General features: G+C 34.2%; 1 protein-coding gene across 1 annotated transcript in view; it reads right to left on the reverse strand.

Annotated features, from left to right (window-relative positions):
• The window catches only part of CNTN5 (contactin 5), a 1,678,169-nt gene that overhangs the window by 946,916 nt on the left and 718,946 nt on the right, over positions 1-12,307 (reverse strand). The window contains exon 4 of the mRNA XM_086338280.1: positions 1,777-1,901. Coding sequence (XP_086194406.1) covers positions 1,777-1,831 — 55 coding nt within the window. The 5' untranslated portion in view covers positions 1,832-1,901. The remainder of the gene's footprint in view (positions 1-1,776; positions 1,902-12,307) is intronic.

The following is a 12,307-nucleotide window of genomic DNA, read 5'->3' on the forward strand; positions in this document are numbered from 1 at the left end:
TCAATTGCTTTGTTAGAGGTAAAACTATTTAGGTTTGTAAATTCTGCCATACTGTCTCCCAAAGTGGCTGTACCATTTTGCTTCCCTACCAGCAATTAACAAAGTTCATGTTTTCTTCATCCTCAAGAGCAACTGGCATTGTTTTTTTCTGGATCTTAGCCATTTTCATATGTATAATGGTATCTTATTATTGTTTCAATTATGAGTATATTTTTAATATAAAGTTGTATATCCCTATGAAAGCTGTCAAATTTTCATTGCTCCAATAGACAGTTTTTAAATCTAAGGTTGTGTAAGAGTTCTATATTTCCTACTTAAACACAGAAAAGATACTCCATGCATTAAAAAATGAATAAAAAGAACAAAGAGAAAACACAATCTGTGTCTTATTTTTTAAATCAGTTTTCTTGGTTCAAATAACATCATCAACATAAAATATGCTTATGACCTTGATAACCTACATTATCTGTAATAATAATCAAGGTACCATGCAAAATAGGTCCTGTAATATGATACTCAAACAGATAACCAGGAAAAAAAAGTAAAGAATAATAATAAAAGAATAATAAATACTGAACATAAATATTGCCAAGTAACAAGAGGATTAATAAGGACTGTACTTCTAGAATAATTTGTTTAAATAAGAAGGTGAAGGTGAAAGAAAGGTTTTGAAAATAATTATCTTTGATAAGGTATCATTTCAAGTATCTAATCAGTTTTATTCAAACATCAGATGAATTCATGTTTTAAATATAACTAATATATATATATGCTTCATATTAAATGCAGATGATTAAAGATCAAATCTCATGTAATAATTAGAAATGGCCTTTGTTTTTGACATTTTTGTCTTCATTTATAGTATTTGAATAGCAACTTACCTCCAAGCTCAGCCTCATTTCACTGGAAAGAACAGTACCTAGATTCCCTTATGAGCTGCAAATCTAGTCATCAGGCCATCAGGGACACCACCTCAGGCTGACAGATTTTGTCTTTCCATGACTAAGATAAAATACCTTCTTTGAAGCGACAGTTTATTGCAGGGGGATAAGTTGGGTCAGTGCATGAAAATAAAACTTTGGAGTTATATTACAATCTGTCACTCTTCCTCCATCTGGCATCATCATTTTATTATTTATTAATAAAAACATTGGATACCAGTTAAAATTACAATTTTGGATAAAATAACATATTGCATGGAACATACTAAACTAAAGTAATTATTTGCTATTTATTTGAAATTCAATCTTTAGCTGAGTATGTTTTGTTTCATCTTCTAAATCCACCCCCATTTCTCTCAGTTACTTTATCAGTTCAAGAGGAGAATGGTATTGACAAGGGGAAAGGGAGACCAGATCATCAGAAAAGATAATTCTGCACAGAAAAAACCTGATAGGATATAGTATTTAAGGATTCCATATCTTTTGTAAATAACTATAATCATAATGGGCCAGGGTGTTCACTTAAACTTTGAATGTCTGAAACCATTCACTTATTTCTCATGTTTTCACAATTGTCTCTACCCATATTTTATAATGATGGTTTAGATTGTAAATTAAAGTCAATAAGATGGGATGGATACTCATTTTACTAACATTTATATGACATTTTTCTACGTACCTTATTATATGTGCAGTGCTAACAGAAGTTTAAGGGTTGCTTTATCTTCTTTTGTTGTAAAGGGTGAATCATGATATAAGTTTAAATGAACACCCAAGGCTGTATTTAATGAAGACCTTTATATTTTTATTTGATACATAAGGCAGGCTTTTTTACCTGAAAGACACCCAGTGACTGACAGAAACAGAATAAGTTTCCAAGAGGAAGCCATCCTTGGTGACTAGGATTCCCTGTGTCCCAGTGTGTTTAGCGGCTCTGATGTTTCTTCATTAAAAAATGCCCTGTTGAGACAGATAATACTTTTCAAAAACAGAAAAGAAAGTAAACATACAAAAAGACCAACAAATAGAAACCAAAAAACTCATAATAGAGTGATAAATAACTTTCAGTGCCAAGGTCAGATTAATATATACTTGTATATTGACAATAATAATAAAATTTCCATTAAAATGAATGCACAACACAAAAACTTTGGAAAAGTGATAAACCTTCCCTATCACATTTATTTATATTGAATACTCCCTCACAGATAATAAAAACATCAAGTTCTAATGGGGATGATTTTTTCTCACAGGGAATGTATAATAGCTATATTTATTATGTTAGACAAATTACTGGAGTAGAAAAATAGGGTAGAAGAACCAGTTACATTAATATATACTCCTCTACTCTAGAACATAACTAATGATCAGTTAAGCAAGTGATTTTACATATTGTGTCTGTAGCTCATCTAAACCTCCACAGGGAATTTTTTTCATTTAATTATTAATGTCAACTGCCTTTGTTTATAACTCCTGTGATTATCTGTACTGTACTATAGTTCCCTCTTTTTGTGAGTTATTTTCTCAGCATCCTTTGCTAGCCAGAACCAAAGGGAAATAGGGATTTTCATGAATATTTAACACTTTCTGTCCAATGCCATTTTTATAACAATAACTAGTATAGCACATTAATATTTCCTTTATCTGTCCTGAAACACACAATAAAGATGAAACCACAAAATTCCAGCATAAAACTTAATACTCAAAAACTTGAAAATGTGCACTAGAAACTCTTGTAATAGACAAGCAATGTCTGAGTTTTCAGGTGTCAGTTATCAGTGTCCTTGGGTAAAAGCAACTAAATTGATAAATAATTGTGCAGTGTGTTGATTTTAAATAACAACTGCTTCTTTGCAACTGATTCTTCCCAATAGACTTAGAATTTCAGGTCATCTCTTTCATTCAGGAAACAACTTAAAAATATAGAAAAGCATTTTTCCTCTAGTTAGGTCAATTCAATATAGACAGACCCAAAGAGGGAAATCTCATTAGTGAGTCTTCTACTGAAATGTTAGTTTCATCTTATTTACATTTTAAAATCTAAGCCTTCAAAATCTACTTTAATCACAAGGTGAGGGATCACTAATGGAGAAAAAAGTTAATGAGTTATAAGACTTGTTTCATAGACACCCTCTTCAAAAAGATACTTTTCATCATTTTTTTTCAAGTAAATATCAGGAATAAACACAGTTTGAAGCACAAAATGACCTTATCACTAATTTTTACAGTTTAAAATATTTTCATTATTTATACATTGCTTTTCACCAGAAAGCAAAGAAGAAAGTCAGCACTTCACACATAATAGAGACTTAAAGTTGTTGGAATAACAATTATGATTTATGAAACTGCATATTTAAATTAGTGAATTATTAATCCATGACAAAATAGGTATTTATCAAATTGTGAGAGTTCTGAGATATTAATACAGTTTTGCTTAACTTATTTTGATGAGCTTAGTCCACATCTTGCAAACGGGTATTTTCCTTCTCTATCTACAACCTCTTCTGATGTCTTAGGGCTTCCCTTGTGGCTGAGCTGGTAAAGAATCTGCCTGCAATGCAGAAGACCTGGGTTCGATCCCTGGGTTGGGAAGATCCTCTGGAGAAGGAAAAGATAACCCACTCCTGTATTCTGGCCTGAAGAATTCCGTGGACTGTATTGTCCATGGGGTTGCAAAGAGTCAGACACGACTGAGCAACTTTCACTCTGATGTCTTATTCCTCATCAAAATGCAAATATTTTCAGAGCATTTATACGCTGTACACTGCAAACATCAAAGGGAAAATACACATGCATGCATACATGGTCACACAACACCCCCACACGTACACAGAAGTTAACCATGGGCTATGAGGCAAATAAGGGCTTCCCTGGTGTCTCAGTGCTGAAGAATCTACCAGCTAATGCAGGTTTGATCCCTGGGTCAGGAAGATTCCCTGGAGAAGGAAATCACAACACACTCCAGTATTCTTGCCTGGAGAATCCCATGGACAGAGAAGCCTGGTGCACTGCAGTCATTGGAGTTGCAAAGCATTGAACATGACTTAGCAACTGAACAACAACATGAGGCCAATAAGCAGGGCAATGCGAGTGTAGCATAGATGCAGAGCCATCAAAAGAGAAATACATTGGTAAGGACAGCAGGAGCTGGGAATAGTGCAGAAGTGTACAACACAAATTCAAGAAGATATTGAGCTTAGACACATGTCTTACTTTTGCACGGGACAGAAATGAACACACAGATGAATAAATCAGTATCAGACAGTGATTGACACTGAGAAAATCAACAGAGTGAAGGGACAGTAAGAGGGCAGAGGATAGAGGTTATTGTTGTAAGGGTTCATGGAAGGCAGTTCTGATAGATGACACTTAGGTTCAGTTTTCATTTTCAACATGGCATTATAGAAAAATCCTTATGTTCCAGGCACATTTTTAAGTTCTCAAATAAGAATAGTGAATTTTATAACTAAAATAATATATTTTATGTTAGAATTTCTTCAAAGACAAAAATATCCTGTGTTTGTGTGTGTGGCTATGTGTGTGTATTAATTTTCAAACATCAGTGCTTGGTCTTTAGGGCTTAAATGCAAAAAAATAATAGTTCTTCAAAAGCTGTTCTTTTTTAAGATGCCTAACTGACAGTCTCTTTTTGCTTGCTTGCTTTCTTCTCACTCTGTCTCTGAAGTAAAATAAAAAATAAATGAAATAATCTGAAATAAGTTTGTATATGCTTCTCTGGAAAACACATTTATACCATGTCTTTAATAAAATACTTGTATCAAGGTAATAAAATAACATAAATAAGCAGACATACATTAAGGGCCTACTACATGACAAGTTAAATTATAATTAGTTAACAAATGTTACTAAAGCATATTAGGATATATATTTTAGAAATACCTTAATGGAAACTGACAGTTGTACATTAAATTGTTATTTATCAAGATTGAAGAGTCATAAATAATAAGTTACATATGAGTATTTGGATATTTTCTTTAAAAGAAACTTTTTTAAATAGGTTATTTCAATGTTTATTATACATACCTATTTTCACTTGTGATGTTAAAATAAAATGTATGAAATGACATGTTCTTTTGCATCTTTCCCTAATTTAATGTAAATATTTGCAGGTGAAGTAAAAATAAGTAGATCATTGTGTTAGTATTAGGTCATAAATCATAAATCATACATGCATTGTGCAGTTAAATGCATAGGCAAGTATTTAAAAACATCACACTTTAATTGGAATCTGAAATAGGATTGCTAAACATATGTTATATAAAAATAAGTCAAGTGACAGTATGCTGCCACGTGAAGGCAAGCTAGCTTTTCTTCTTACAGACACATATAGGAAATTGCCTAGTTAATGGCCTGTGTATGTGAGTGTGCATAAACAGAGGAAGATATTGAGAGAGAGATTTCTATCAACGTCTACCAATCTCTCTCCTTTACAGCAAAGGTTTCCTTCAGTTTGACCTCTGACTGGTTATTCACACAGCAGTCAGAATTATATTTTCAAACATAAATCAAGCTACATAATTCCCCTGTTTCAGTGGTTTTTTCTTAAAATAAAATCCAAATTCCTCATATAGCATTCAAGGTCAAATCCAAGTTGGCCTCTGCCTAACTTTCTGATTTCACCTTTCGGCATCCTAGATTCCTACCAGGCTGACTTTCTTGCTGCTCCTCATTTATGCCTTGTCCTCATAGTTTCTTTTGCCTGGACACCTCCACCATCAGTTCTTTCTAGACTGTAGAGCTTTAAGTCAGTGAAGACTCTGGTTCTCAGGTCTTTCTTGATCCCCTTAAAATAGCCACCCCTTGCTTCCTGTCAGCCCTGTCACTGGCTTTCTTTACATCGCCCCTACTTTATTTTCCTTCTTACCAATCATTAATGCTTAAAGTTATTGTATTTATTTATTTACTTTTTAATTATCTTTTTCTCCTACCGGAATGTGATATCAATGAAAGCAAGACTTTTTTTCCTCATTCATCTTTGTAAACCCAGCATCTAGAAGAGAATCTGGTTGGTTTTAGTAGATACTCAGTTACAGTTTTGAATAATAATTATTGAATAAACTGGAACCTCTACTGAATAAATAATTTGGCACAAGCTTATACAAGTAGAAAAATTATTATTCCCTAAATTTCCATAATACTGACAACAGCTACCATGTATGAAACCCTATGTATGAGGTATCATATCATGGACTTGACCTACACAGCGTCTATTAATTAACTTGACAGTACCTATTGATCAAGATAACTTGCCCAAGATCATACAAGTAGTAAAAGTCAGAACTGCGGTTGACTCTCAAGCTACATCATCTTTTACAGAATTCCCCAGTTATTTCTACAAAGTCTCAAGAAACCCTCTTATCTAACACAATTGGGATGGTATTAAGTTAGTAAAAATATCATTTAAAATCGTACACACACACATTAAATTTTGTCATTTAACTATTTAGCCCTATATCCTTTGGCCTATCTTATTATATAGGAATGAGATTTTTTTTTCTGTTTTTCAATATTCTGGTGAAAAAATTATTTATTTTATCTGAACATTATATAAGTCCTTTTCAAAGAAGTCTTCTCTGTAATGCATTATATATAATTTTTAAATTTCTTTAGAGTGGTATAGGATATGTGAAGTTGTCTAATGATATCATCCTTGAGGTTTCATTTTATACAGTTATCTCACACACACCTATTTTATAGTATGTCCTAGGTCACTCATTTTATTGTTTGTCCAAGACTATTGGCTTTTGTTTTGTTTTGTGTTTTATCCTTTTTTTTTTTTGAATGCTCTCACTCTTGGTTCACTCATATGTCATTGATTTGCATATGTTTCTTTGAATTATCTGATTAGATCAACATCTACAACCTCTACAAACAGATAACACAAAATGAACCTTTCTAAGTATACAACTTACATAGTGGCAGTGAGTAAACTAGAGGTGTGTTTACTTAACCATCAGCTTCTAAAGAGCTACAAATTATTTTCATCTAAAGGGACAATAAAAGTTTTTAGTTACTTAGCAAGTTAGAACAACAGAAATTGAGTAAGGTTCTGTTCCAACTAGCATTTGACAGGCTGGGTGTACATTTTAGTGAAAAGAGTAAGATGATCAACTCTCTTTTTTTTTCTGTGTAACTTGTTCTCCACCTCAACAATGATTCTTGCTAAGGCTGAAGCTACTGGCAGTTTTGCTGGAAGATAACCTTTAACAGTTGAGTAAGGCCAGGGACTCATAGAGAAGAATCATGAAAAAAAACACAAAACTTTATGGGAAGTTGTATTCTAGATGTCCTTGAATTTTTCTAGCCCAGGGCACCTGCACAAAACAATAGAGAATAAAATGGAGCAGAAGACCTAGCAAGAAAAAAATAAAAAGAATGTGTGTTGGTCTTGTTATGTTTGCTATCATGTATCTCTTGAGGACCAAGCAGCAAAGTCAGGAGATGGATACACAGAATTCTCACTTCAAAAATAATCAGAGTGAATTATGACATTGTGAATCACAAGAATTATAAATTACATTTTGTATCCTGGACAAAGTGGTAGGGGTTGTAGATGGAAGACTGAGCTCATAGTGTTTACATATATTGGTGGTATTATATTTTAATGGTTTTCTGTAGTATGTAGCTAATCACAATTCTGGTCTATTTTTCTCATTTAAGAATTTCGTTTGATCCCAACAGATTCTAGAGATCTGTTGATCTGCTTGTGGAAAAGTGTACAGCAAAGTTTTAAGAAGGGTCAGCACTAGTCTTCTGAGACTTCAAGCCAACGTTTAATTTTATTTTTATTTAAAACACAAGGGTAGAGAAAGATATGACTCAACAGTAATTAATACGACATAGTATACTTAATGGAGACAGGGACCAGAAAAAAAAATAAATGACAATCACACTAGGAATTTGGTGTCAGAAATACTTTGTAATTCCTGTTGCCTGGTGATTGGTGTAAGGAAAGGATGGAGATGGAACTGTGGTTAATTGAGTCTGACCCCAGCTTCCATGAAAATTCTGACAAGTCTTAAGTTAGGATCAAAACAGAAGATTTCCCTTCAGTAGTTTTGGAAGTAGTGAGGTGTTAGTTGCTCAGTCGTGTCCGACTCTGCAACCCCATGGACTGCAACCAGCCAGGCTCCTCTGTCCATGGAGTTCTCCAGGCAAGAATACTGGAGTGGGTAGCCTTTCTCTTCTCCAGGGGAATCTTACTAACCCAGGGATCGAACCCACGTCTCCCACATTGCAGGCAAATCTTTACCATCTGAGCCACAACCTTTAAAAAATAATGTAAAATAGATTATAAAATATTTTAAGTGCTTCAAATGAGCTAGTTTAAAAGGAATAACTTATTAAAGACCAAAACTAACTAAAAATAGCAAGTTGAAAAATGAAGCTAACTTTCACTGTGAGACTATTCATCAAATTTCACTGAACATTAGGTTGAGGTTCACAGCTTCTCTGGGAGAATGGGACCAAACTCAAAGCTTAGGGCCCACATAAGATGGGTCTTCAAATAGGAAACTCCCTGTATCTAGGATTTTGTCCATGGAATTCTCTAGGCAAAGAGTACTGAAGTGTGTAGTCATTCCCTTCTCCAGGGGATCTTCCCAATGCAGTGATCAAAGCCAGATCTTCTGCATTGCAGACAGATTCTTTACTGTCTGAGCCACCAGAGAAGCCCTCAAGATTATAGTGAAGGTGAATGAGAAATATCACTCCAGAGGGATACTCTATCTAGGAATAGTAAAGGAAAAAAATCAGTCTTAAACCAGGAGATTGAATGGAAAGGAAAACAAAATTCTTGGTGAAAAATTAATAATCGATATTCACAACATGTACAGGCAAACAAATCACAATAAATGAGAATCAAATGAAGCAATAAAGATCAGAATCTGACCTGCAAAGAAATGACATTTGACTTTTCTGACACAAATCATCAATTAAATGTATTTGATCTGTTTTTAAATATATAGGCATTGGCATTATGAGAAGAAAAAAAAGAAATAGAGATGAAGAAATTATTTAGAATGTAGCCAGGAAAGGCAAATTAATGGAAAAATAAGACAAGAAGGTAAAGAGAATGAAGTATATTGTAAGAATATTTTATATACCTAAATAAATTTCCAGAAAGAGAGAAATAATAGGATGAAGCAATATGGGAATAAACAGATACTTGCTAAAAATTTCCAGAACTGATGAAATTTATCAGTTTTAAAGTTTATAACAGTAGGGGAAAAAAGCAAAAAGAATTAAAACCTAGACAAATCATAGTGAAAATGCTGAACACTCAACACAAAAAAAGAGCCAGCAATTAAAAGAAGCCTTCATAATAAAAGTAGGAAAATCAGACTAACAGTTGAGTCAACCACAGCAGCAATGGAATCCAAAAAACATTAGAATACTGTGTCAGTAACAAGGAGCCGTCAATCTGAATGTCTTCATTGGAAAAATGTATACTTGGGTCATCTGCCCATTTTTTAAAAATTTAGTTGTTTTGCTTGTTTGTTTTTATGGTGTTGAGTTGAATGAGTTATTTATATATTTTGGATGGTGGTGGTACTTTAGTTGCTCAGTAGTGTCTGACTCGTTTGTGACCCCAAGACCTGTAATCTGTCAGGCTGCTCTGATCATAAGATTTCCCAGGCACCAATACTGGAGTGGGTTGTCATTTCCTTCTCCAGGGGATCTTCCCATACCAGGTGTGGAACCTGTGTCTCCTGCACTGCAGGCAGATTCTTTACTGCTGACCAACCAGGGAAGACCCCTACATTTTGGATATTAACACTTTTATAGATATGTTGTTTGCAAATATCTTATCCCATTCAGCAGGTAATTTTTTCATTTTGTTGAGTTTCCTTCACTGTGCAAAAGTTTTTTAGTTTGATGCAGTCCCATTTGTTTATTTTTGCATTGTGGTCCTTGATTTAGGAGACAGGTCAAAAACTATTGCTGAAATCAATGTCAAAAATCATATTGCTTATGTTTTCTTCTAGGAGATTTACGATGTCAGGTTTTACATTTAAGTCTTTAATCCATTTTGAGTTAGACATTTTTCCAAAGAACATATATACAGGTGACCAACAGGCATGTGAAAATATATCCAACATTGCTAATCATCAGGAAAATTTAAATCAAAACCACAATGATATATTACTTCAAATCTGTCAGTTAGGCTATTATTAAAAAGACGACAAATAGCAAGCAATGATAAGGAAAAAAAGGAAATGCTTGTGCCCTGTTGGTGGGACTGCAAGCTGATATAATCACTGTGGAAAACATTATGGCAATTTCTCAAAAAACTAAAAACAGAACTACTATAACATCCAGAAATTCCACTTCTGGATGTTTATCTGAAGAAAATAAAAACACTAATTTGAAGAGACATATGTGCCCCCTATGATTACTGAAGCATTGTTAACAACAGTAAAGATATGAAAACAATCTAAGTCCCGATAAATAGATGAATAGATAAACAACATGTGATATATATGTATATGTGTGTGTGTGCAGGGCTTCCCAGGTGGTGCTTGTGGTAAAGAACCTCCCTGCCAATGCAGGAACATAAAAGACATGAGTTCCATCCCTGGTTTGGGAAGATGCCCTGGAGGAGGAAATGGCAATCCATTTCAGTGTTCTTACCTGGAGAGTCTCGTAAACAGAGGAGCCTGGTGGGCTACAATCCATAGGGTTTGCAAATAATTGGATGTGACTTAAGCAACATGAGACCATATATATGTCTACATATGTTTATACATATGTTAAACATATACATATGTTTATACATATGTTATACATGTTTATACGTATGTGTACATATACAAATATATACAAGATTTCTCAGGTGGCTGCTGCTGCTGCTAAGTTGCTTCAGTCGTGTCTGACTCTGTGCGACCCCAAAGACGGCAGCCCACCAGGCTCTGCCGTCCCTGGGATTCTCCAGGCAAGAACACTGGAGTGGGTTGCCATTTCCTTCTCTAATGCATGAAAGTGAAAAGTGAAAGTGAAGTTGCTCAGTCATGCTCGACTCTAAGCAACCCCATAGACTGCAGTCTACCAGGCTCCTCCATCCATGGGATTTTCCAGGCAAGAGTACTGGAGTGGGGTGCCATTCCCAGGTGGCACTAGTGGTAAAAACCTGCCTGCCAGTGTTGGAGATGTAAGAGACACAAGTTCAATCCCTGGGTTGGGAAGATCCCCTGGAGGAGGGCATGGCAATCTACTCTAGCATTTTTGCCTGGAGAATCCTAGGAAGAAAGGAGTCTGGCAGGCTACAGTCCACAGGGTCGCAGAGTTAGACACGACCGAAGTAGCTTAACATACACACACACACACATATTGGTAAATCTAGACAGTATGACTGAGAAGTTACGTGTGGTCTGAGAAGGTCTTTCTGAGGAGGTGACACCCAGGATTTGAACTGAATGGCATAGGATTTGGTTAAGAATGTTCTCAAAAAAAAAAAAAAAAAAATCCAAAAACAGAACTATATATAGTTTAATATATAACTCTGATATATATATATGTATGTATGCATATAACTGGTTAAAACAGAACTCTTGTAATTTGCAGCAACACAGATGGATTTAGAGGATATCATGCTAAGTGAAAGAAGTCAGAGAAAAAAAATGCCATACAATCCCACTTAAATATGGAATCTAAACAGGCAAAACAAAAAAAAATGATACCGACTCATAGATACAGATGATGTGTGACAAAACCAATATAATATTGTAAAGTAATTAATCTCCAATTAAAATTAAAAAAAAACAGTTGCCAGAGGTGGGGTAGGTGAGTGAGACAGGTAGACGGGATTGAGAGGTACACACTTCCAGTTGTACAATAAATAAACGGTTGAGACATACACCACAAGCAATACTGTTGATAACACTACTAACTCTGTATGGGAACAGGTTGTTGAAAGACATTGAAGTATTCATTTTGTAATGCATGTAAATGTTAAATCACTATGTAGTTCACCTGAAACTAACATAAAATTGTATGTTGATTATATTTCAATAAAAAAGAAATAATGGTCAATTTGTAATTCTAAACAGTGAGACTGTCTTGAAGGACATGAATTAAATAAAGTTCTTTCTACTCAACAAAAATCTAAGAGGTCAATTATATCTTAATAAAGCTGAAGGAGAAACTGAATTTTTCAAAATAAATCTTTACCAAGAAAAATAAAAAGTGATATTCATCAGATAGAGGGAAAAATAATTGCAGAGGGAAGCACCAAAATATATAAAAGGAACATAACAGAAGCTAACTCATATAATATTTACTATATTCCAGGAACTATTCTAAGTGCTTTACTTTGGAAGTTGATTCAATACATAGAGCTCTATGAG

This window comes from Bos grunniens, chromosome 15 (genome assembly GCF_055505025.1).
Source record: "Bos grunniens cultivar Pamir isolate PY7600 chromosome 15, Bosgru_T2T1.0, whole genome shotgun sequence".
Lineage (NCBI taxonomy): Eukaryota > Metazoa > Chordata > Mammalia > Artiodactyla > Bovidae > Bos > Bos grunniens.